This window comes from Acipenser ruthenus, chromosome 8 (assembly GCF_902713425.1).
Source record: "Acipenser ruthenus chromosome 8, fAciRut3.2 maternal haplotype, whole genome shotgun sequence".
Lineage (NCBI taxonomy): Eukaryota > Metazoa > Chordata > Actinopteri > Acipenseriformes > Acipenseridae > Acipenser > Acipenser ruthenus.
Genome location: NC_081196.1, coordinates 22,984,026 through 22,993,890, shown reverse-complemented (window position 1 = coordinate 22,993,890; position 9,865 = coordinate 22,984,026). Strand labels below are relative to the sequence as shown.

General features: G+C 37.3%; 1 protein-coding gene across 11 annotated transcripts in view; it reads left to right on the top strand.

Annotated features, from left to right (window-relative positions):
* The first annotated feature begins 443 nt into the window (after positions 1 to 443).
* LOC117406854 (synaptojanin-1-like) overlaps positions 444 to 9,865 on the top strand; it is an 86,318-nt gene continuing 76,896 nt past the window's right edge. For 10 of the 11 annotated variants that reach the window (XM_059028727.1, XM_059028728.1, XM_059028733.1 and 7 more), the window contains exons 1-3: positions 444 to 566; positions 1,333 to 1,486; positions 9,235 to 9,321. In XM_059028727.1, coding sequence (XP_058884710.1) covers positions 1,366 to 1,486; positions 9,235 to 9,321 — 208 coding nt within the window. In that variant the 5' untranslated portion in view covers positions 444 to 566; positions 1,333 to 1,365. Of the gene's footprint in view, positions 567 to 609; positions 795 to 1,332; positions 1,487 to 9,234; positions 9,322 to 9,865 lie in introns of those variants that run through there. The other variant, XM_059028726.1, reaches the window with a different exon arrangement.

Genomic DNA, 9,865 nt, shown 5'->3' with positions numbered 1-9,865 from the left:
CATCAGGAATGCCACCATTTTGAAGTCTCCTATGACCTTTATGCCATCTCAGAAGAATGCAGATATGTATCCACTTAGGCAGCTGGAACTAAACTGAACTGGTGGGCTTAAGGCCCCTGTATTTATACTACTATTTATATTACAAGAAAGTTCTAGAAAGTTCTAGAAGTTACTCCAAGTTTACTCAGCACTGAATCTATCTGGAATGTTGTGGAAAATAGGTAAATTTCAAAATATCACTGTCCTGGTCACAAAAGCAAAGTTTGTGGGGAATAATAGCCATTTTCTATACTTTTGAGGCATAAGCATTTAGGAAATAACACTTACTACCCAGGAACCAAAAAAAAAAAAAATTGTTACACGGTGTTATTAGCTGTCACCTGCACAGTATTTTATGATTTGCTGCCCTCTTGCGGAAAATGGTACTACCACTGAAACGTCACTGACTTAATAACACGGAAAGGAACACTCAATACGGACGTTGCGTCACGTACCAGTGGGAGCGGAACATTTTGGGGTCGGTGTGATCTCTGACGGATAAAACTGTTGGAGAAAAAATAAAAAAGGTAAGGCAGAGAGCTAAGCTAAATGGATTGGAAATGACAAAAGCGTATGAACAATAACAATTGATGTCTCTGGTTGTCAAATGGCTTCAGATACATCTAAGCTGGCAGATGTCATTTATTCAAATCGATGACAGTGAAGGAAGGAGACAAGGTGCAGAGACAGATCGCCAGCAGCAGCGAATACCTTAGATGGAGCCGGAAGACATGACAATATTTACAAATGAATGAGTAAATTAATCGTTTGTAAATATATTCTTGCAATACTTGATATAGCCTACCGACCCATAATCTAGGTTATGCCATACTGCATTTCATAGCATTGTAAAATATGGACGTTATTATTATTTTTTTTATTGTAAATACAGTAGTTCATACAGGCTACTAATCATTAGCGAACTCATTTTAGAGTAACCGTTACAATTATCTTCCTTGCTACATTGTGTTACGTTACTTGTAACATTTCCCTGAAATGTTGTAAGGCAAAGTATACAACAGAATTGCTTGCAACAAATAATATTTCTGTTATATGTCTTCTTCTTTTATTGTGTGTTGTTATTATTATTATTATTATTATTATTATTATTATTATTATTATTATTATTAGTAGTAGTAGTAGTAGTCGTCGTAGTAGTAGTATAATGAGCTTTATTCAGACACAGAGTACGTAATCTAAATTTATTAAAAAACGCAATGTTTTTTTTCTTTCACTTTTACAGTCTCAAATTGTTGAAATATTAAATGTTAAATCTTCCTTTTCTTATTTCAGCTCTGACAGAATAAACTAAACAGAACCGCTGGAATGGCCTTCAGTAAAGGATATCGGATATATCATAAACTGGACCCTCCTTACAGCGTGATGGTGGAGACCAGAAATAAAGAGGAATGCTTGATGTTTGAATCTGGAGCAGTGGCTGTTCTCTGTAAGTACTGTTTTTAATTGAAACACTGGTGTTTTTTTTGTAGAAAAACACATTTATCATAGTACCCAATTTTGACTCAGTTGAGGCTGTATATCTCTGGCCACAGAGACACAGTGGGGATGCTTGTATATACAGCACTCTTCACAGTTTTACATATCTAGAAAACATCATGCAATAGTGATGAATCTTGGTTTAGTGCAAGTTTTTAAGAGTACCAAAATCTAGAGTTATAAAGCCTCTCCTCCAGTCTATAACTAGCTTCTCACACTTACATGTTTACAAATATTTAGAGAAACATCTATCCCATTTTAAAGAAACCATGTCAATAGCTACAGTACATTCAGGCATGCTGTCATTAGGTACAGTACATTCAGGCACGCTGTCATTAGGTACAGTACATTCAGGCATGCTGTCATTAGGTACAATACATTCAGGCATGCTGTCATTAGGTACAGTACATTCAGGCACGCTGTCATTAGGTACAGTACATTCAGGCGTGGTGTCAGTAGGAGGCAGGAGAGATTCCTGACAGTCCTGACTTGAACAATCCTGCCATTCACTCCTGTGTGTCTCTGAAGCAGACAGCCAATGGTGCAGAACTGTGCCATGTTATTCAGTGTTTTTTATTTGTAGACTAATGTCCATTGGGGCAGGTTGTCTCCGTATGTATTTATTATTACTAACTCATACTCATGGTGAAAAACAATAACAAAAAACCCTACTTATTCTTACGTCATTAAAGGTGGCCAAATAAAAGCTGAAGATTTTAAAGATGGTGAAAGAAAGTAGTATTGTTTTTTTCAGGAGGATGGTTGTGGTTGTGGTTGTGGTTGCAATTGATGAAGTCAAAGTGTTCCAAACATCTCATTAAATATGATAATGATTTTTTTAAGGTTGTAAATTACCAAATTCCTAGGGTTGTCGCTGTCTTCATGTGACATCTGTGCCAGATTAACAGATTGCAGCTGCTGACGTGATGATTTCTTGTAAAGAATGGTCTATCTTATATTTAAAAAAAAAAAAAAAAATGAAGTTATTTAACCCGGATAGCCTAACTGGAGTTCAAGGTTTTGTTTCCATTGGAGTTTTGTCTATTTATTTGCTATCATTAGACCTGACTAGTTGCAACTAGAATCTTACACTGTATGGTTTATTTATTGTAAGTATAAGCACTAATGATAGGAAATGTAATTTTTATTTTATCAGGTGAAGGAGAAAAGCTACAGTGTTGCGCAATCCATGTTCTTTTTTAACACTAAAATATGATTCCTGGGGCAATGTTTAACAAATTCTTCCATAGTGCAACATTGGCAGTATAGATTTAGCTGCAGGCCCACAGGCCTCCTTCCACATTCTGCCCAGTCTGTGAGCTGAATGGCAAATGTTAGCTCTGGTTCAGCCCAGGGAAGCAAAACAAACAAGGAGATGCCCTTTTTTTCTTTGTTAAAATGTTTTGTATGTATACTGATATTTTTACAAGACACACCTGAAAGCTAATATTTTCAATGCGGGCCTGTTACAATCTTTATACATAATATTTAAAGCCAAATGGGGTACTGAACAAAAACCCAGGGACAGAAAATATGTAAATATTTCTAGTAAAATGAGAATGAATTTGAAAATTGAGGAAGCATTGCGTGGGTCTTGATGAGGAAGTTAACTCGCATCCCCTTTTTTCATTAAGCTCAATGTACATTATGTATGGCTGTTGTACACTTATTTGAAACACAAATATGGCACATACAATGCAGCCTATATATTCTTTCTAAAGGCATTTAAATATGTAATATGTAAATAATGGTTTCTGATTAAGAACCATTGATCATTTGTTTAGCATTTCATTTAACTCCAGGGGTACCCAGCAACCATCAGGATCAATTAGAATTAAAATCCAACTCCATCTGTCTTGACAGTCATTCACAGAAGGCTCCTACAGAATGTTGGGCTTGTTTTAATATCAGAAAGTAATTAAAGCAAAACAACAAACCATAGCATTACCATTTTTTATTCTGAAGTGCCATGATATTTTACTCAACACAATTTATGCAAAACAAATTGGTAACCTACAGAATTGGAGTTAGGTCTAATAGCCTACAGTATTGGAAGAAAAATATGGAAACAAATGATTTACAGAACAGCTACGGGTGGGGATTTTATTGCCCATTTTTCCTCACTCAGACCCCTTCCAAAATATGCAAACATTTTTAAGGACACCTCACAAATAGTATGCTACCCTGAAATGTTGTTGTCTCCAATCTGCACCAACCCTGTTCTCGCCAAAACAAAAAGATCAGGTCCAAAGTCTGTGATGTCATCGGACTGCGCCCCTAACAATGCCTACTGTTTGATCCAGGGCTTCAGGAGGTTTACATGATCCTATAATCCATTGTCCCAACCTGGCGTGTAACCTCTAAAGGTCCTTGCCACTTTGCCAGGGGTTTAGACTCATTGCTGGGAAACAATAAAAGCACTTTATGCCACGGATGAAATTTGTGTAATCTAGTCCCTTCGTTATATTGGATCTTCTGTCTGTGTTGTGCTTGCTGCAAATTGTGTGCCCATCAACCAAAAGACTCCACACATTTGCGCAGGTCCAACACATACTGGACTGTATTGGTCGAATTATTCTGCAGTTTCTCCCAGATTGAGCAAACCCTGCGTCCTGCGTCCATACAGCAGCTCAAATAGTGAAAACCCTGTGGAAGCCTGGGGGACCTCTCTGATAGCAAAGAGAAGGGGAGGAATCCACTCGTCCCAGTTGCGCATGTCACTATCAATAAGTCGGCGCAACATACATTTTAGGGTTTTATTAAAACGCTCCACCAGTCCATCAGTCTGGGGGTGGCAAACTGGTGTGCTGGGAGGATTTCCCCTCTATGCTGCAGCCATTGGGGGATTCAAAAGTTTTAGAGGAGAATGGCAAAAGAAAAGGCACTTTTGCATATAAGAAACTATATTTTACTGCATCATCATTCACACTGGTGTTGCTTTAAAATAAGCTGATTTCAGGAGACCTAACAGCTGTTCATCACTGTGAGACAGAGCACCCTCCATTGCTTTTGCCATTGCCTGATGTGAAGTTTTTGCATGCAGCAGAAGAAAAAAGGTGCTTTTCTTTTTAACCAGCGCTCCATTTCTTTTTTTTTTTTTAACTCTTTACACTATTTCCGCCAGTTTTTCACTGTTTTCATTTATGTATATTTAACTACTGGATAGTTTGTACTGCATGCATGTAACTTATGTAAGTTGCAACAGGATCAGGCATACTATATGTGGTAGAGATGAGATTATGTTTCCAAAATAATCATGTTTGGTCACTGCTATATATATTGTAATCATAGATGGCTAAAAAAAAGAAAAAAAAACACTGTGCCATTGAACATCAATATGAAATGAACATGGGGGGGTGGGGGGTGGGAAGCTGAGCTTCTAAGCTTTCCAACGATACCGCCCCTTTCTGTCTAGCTGCTACAGAGCAGTAGGCTCAAAACGAAAGCTGTGAACTCTGTCACATGATGAGAGGCTTAACTTCAGGTGATTGTAGTTCCGGCTAGGAGTACCACATACACACACTGAAAACGTCTTTGGAAAGCCCCGAGTCTGTACTTTTAAACAAGCCAGGAGTACTTTTTACCACCCCAAACAAATGTATTAATGTAGGCAGGGTTTCCTCTGGGTTCTAGATTTTTGTAGTCACTAGTAGCTAATCCTTTCTAAAAACATTAGTCACTCCAGATATTCAGTATTCACTACTGGTGCACAGCTCTTCAAGGGTGTTATGAATCCTGTTTTTATTTTATACCTTAAATCACTGTATTGACCAAAACAAAGATTTCATTAAACCATTTTAATAATGCTCTACAGTTTAAATAAATTGGTCATTTACAGCTGAACTTCAAAACTCAAGAACCAGATTTATTTGCCCTGAAAAGCTACATATAGACACAGAATGCATTATGAAGTACTTATACCAGGATTTATTTATTTGTAGCTTGGTGTCTTAAAATATCTCTGCAGGATTTTCTCGCACTGAAAATTGCAGATATGCAGGAGCAACTTGGAAAATGCGCGATTCCCATGATCCCGCACTGAAATTCAAGCCCTGCAGTGGGAAACCCAATTTAAAATCTGTACATGATCCGTACAATTTTTCAAAACAGAAACCAGGTTATATACGAACACATAGAGCGATTGCACAATACAAGATGAATAAAAAACCATTTGATTTAAAAAATCAATAAAAAAATAATGACCTGACTGATATAATAAAACAATTAAATAAATCTGAGGGTGCCGTGCTAGGCTTTGCGTAGGGCGGCAAGTTGCAGAGCACCGGCCCTGGTGATAGCCATAGTGTGGGTGGGTTTGTTTGAAAAATAGTTTGGAGTTTGTAGTGTTCTTGTTTAAACCTTTGTTTTGTTCCAGTGTTTTGTTTATTTGTGTTTGTTAAATAAAAGTGCTGAAGAGTGCTTTAATTGCAGTATCTGATTGGGTTGACTACTTCAAAGGCTTCGACCAGCCTTGATCTGGGGGGCTATACCACAGAGCCATATTTTGAAGTGTAAAAGGCCAGTTTCCGACAGAACTTGTTTTTAATAATATAAACTAGCAAGAAACTACGAAGAACAACAATTCAACTGATCCTTCCTGCAACTAACATTTCTCTTTTAATGTTTTTTTGGTACACCTTACAGGTGTTTTATTTCTCTTTCCATTTTCACTTGTTTCAAAATTGGGCCGTTGGTACCGATCTGTGGAACAAGTACTTCAGAGAAACCAATCAATACTGATGCACATACGGTATTCTATCTGCTTGTATTATGGATTTTTCCAGTAAATATCTAATTCAAGGTCGTTGAATGTCCATGTGTAAAACTGTGTATGTGGCAAGAAACATGGTTCTGCATATGGTTAAAAATGCATTTTAAGAGCAGGAGAATACTGTGTCTGTGACTCCATTAGGAGCTCACACTTTATTTAAAAGCCACCCAACTGAACTAAATGCAATTATTTTACTGAAGCTTCTGTGTGTGAAGAATGTACTTCTCTACACCCAGCACACCTGTCGGAAGGCATGAGCTCCGTACTGCCTGCTCTGTACTACTGCCTTGTGTAAAAAGTAATAGATTACCGTACAGTACCTTCAAATTAGTTGAGTATTGTCACTGATATAGAAAATGCAAACATCCATGGCATAAACAAGATACCTGTAAGTTATGAAAAACCATGACATACAGCATTCAAATAATATAGGATAAATACCTAGATAAAATAACCAATGTATTTGGTTTAAATGTATTTATTAATTGTTGACTAGTAAGCCTGTACAATCACTAGTAATTAAAACATTGTTTGGCTACTGGTAGTTGTAAATCCCCATCAGGTTCCTCTGCTGTGTATTGACAAAATGACCATCTTCAGTGCAGTGACATCATAAGTAAGCAATAAGGCAGTCCAGGGTGTGGAGTGCCTTATTGCATTATAAAATGGGTTAATTAACTAAATAGAAAAAATGTAAAAACTGTTTTTGATTACCACAAAATTCATTTTTATTAAATATCCTTACGCCTTAAGACTGACCTAAGAAAAGATTGTCCCTTTTTAAAATAAAACAAAGTGCATTAAAAAAAAGGTAATTAAAAGCAAAACACATTTTATAGACATTGAATTGATTAATTGAACACAAGAAGAGCTATGTCTAGCTGTTGAATTGAACTTTGCCATTGAAAGTTCAGTTTTGAAGATGTATAGGCATTTTATCTAGATTGTCAATCTGAGCAGCAGGTTGAGCTGCAGCAAGCAAATTGGAGCAGCTTGGTGTTGCTTTTCTTGTCTGAGGAAGTGCTAGAAACTAAGTTTTACTTAAAGACGGTTTCCAGTATTTTTTTTTTTTAATTTGGAGTGACCAATTATTATTTTTATTTATTTTTCCCCCAATCTGGGGAAAAAAAGTTATTTCTCCTCACCACAGCGAGTCGCTTTTATGCTGAGCAATCAAGAGCAGCAGTGGGTGGACTACTGATCCTGGAGAACAGAGATCACCTGTTCTGCTTTTTATCCACTCTGAATGTACTCTGTGTCTGTCAGAGCCAATGTGACGCCCCCTTCGGAATCCCCAGCAAAGTTCGGCCTCTTTGCACAGCCTGGACGTTAACTGGCGCTGTCCAAGCTGTGTGACTCATCCTGCGCTCCCAGCGGCAGCGCTTTAACTGGATGCCTTTTATACCACACTGTTTAGGAATCCAGGTGACTTAGTTCCTGACGTCTAGGATGTAAATATAAACTCGAGACGCCTTTAAGGATTTTACTAATGTACTTTTTCAGACTTCATACGGGACAGAAAGGATTGCTAGGGAGGAGTAAATGAACCCCCATAATGAACATTATGCTTCTTGTGATCCTCAAACGAGTCTGCCTTTAAATCATGCAGCCCCTCTTTGCCATGTCTGGCCATGAATTACGTTATTTATGTCATGGGTGGAAAATGGCGCAAGGATAACAAACTCACCCAAGGGTCATGTGTTATCGCCAGGTCCAGCCATGACAGAAATACCATGGTTTTTCATCACATATCCTATTTCTCTTTCTTTCAATCTGATAAACTGTATGTGTGTGTGTGTGTGTGTGTGTGTGTGTATATATATATATATATATATATATATATATATATATATATATATATATATTGTAAGGAAGCAGGTTGGGTGAGACAGCAGGGAGGGGGTTAAAACCTCCCTGCGAGAGAAACCTGTGTGGAATGCACTTTTGTTTTGGATTGATTGGTTTATTGTTTGAATTGTTTTGTTTAATTGTTTTATTGTTAATTATCATCCGCACCTGGGCGGTATTGGGGAATTAGACCCAGGTGTGGGGGTTTAAAAGAGAGCAGGCAGTCTGCTCGGGGCTGCTGAGTGGAAGGAGGCAGAGAGGTGTGCTGTCTCCGAGTAGCCATTGAATAAACGTAAGTGTTGTGTTAAACCGGGGTTTTTTTGAAAAGACGGGGAAACAGCTTAGCTGTCCCGTGTTAGTCAGGGAGTTCCTGTGTGTGTTAGTTAGTGCTCGTACAGAGCTAGGTGTTTGTTTTGTATTTTGTTTATTTCTTTGTTTATTAAAATAGCGCAACCGCGCAAGAAAAATCCATTTGTGTCTGTTGGGTCACTGGTTTTAAAGGGGCAACGAACCCGAGAGAGGTGAATTCATTACAAAATATATATATATATATATATATATATAATATATATATACCACTTTAGTCTACACGGTCTATTAAACAGTTAAAATGATAACCATTTTTAATTGAGTGTATCAACAACATTTAAGCTTGGGTGTTCAAACAAGATTTCTTGTAACTTAAGGTTTGTATCCAATTGAGAATGTTTGGAAATACTTAGTTGAAACGTTTGTCATAGAATTACATTTTTTTTAGTGTACTACGTTTGTATGCAATGTAGAGATGTCACACATAATATTTGGAATACAGTATACAGTCTCTAGGGAACTGCTTGCAGTATACAATTGTGTGGTAACTTAAGATATTCTCGAAATCCCATTCGGGCCCTGGATCCAAAAAAGACATGTTAAATGTATGTGTGCACATTCTGTTGCCCAACCCCCAGCAGCAGAAAGCACAACACTGTTACAACCTTCCATTCTGCCACACAAACTCCCAGAGAAGCTTTTGAAGGTGCTTGTTATGGAAGTATTTTAAATCCATCTTTCTAATATGCTCGCTCACTTTTATTTAACAGCTACAGCAGAGAAGGAGGCTATTAAAAACGCATACTCAAAAATGCTGGACGCTTACGGGATCCTGGGAGTTTTAAGACTTAATCTAGGTGAGTTGTGTTTCTTTTTTTTTTTTTTTTTTTTGTAATTTTTGTCCCATGTGATTTAATTTTGCTGACGCTTCACCACAAGAAAATGTATTTATTTAATGAAGGTTGTGTACACAGGGAGGCCATTTACAATTGCATCCCACAGTAGAGTATCCACACATTCAAGCTAACAAGGTCAGGTCACTTTCAAAGGAGATCCGCTGGAGGGTCGCATTATTTCGACCGTTTTTTTCTGCACTTTCTGTTTTTTCTTTTCACTGATTTTCAGTATTTTCTAAAGCTGTGGAAAACACGGTGCGACTATCCGCTAGTTTGGTTTATTAGTTAGTCTGACAGTTTCTTTTGGCGGAATATGTAATTATCTAAGAATCATTAATAAAATGACCAAACCATCCACCTAATATACACATGGCATTTGAGTAGAATTGTACACCGTTGTTTTTAGTTTTAAGTTGGATTTATAATTGAGTGTTTTAAACTTGTGGATGAACATACAATAAATCCAGTACATTCCTTAAAGTAAGTTAGTTTTCATTTCTCTCCA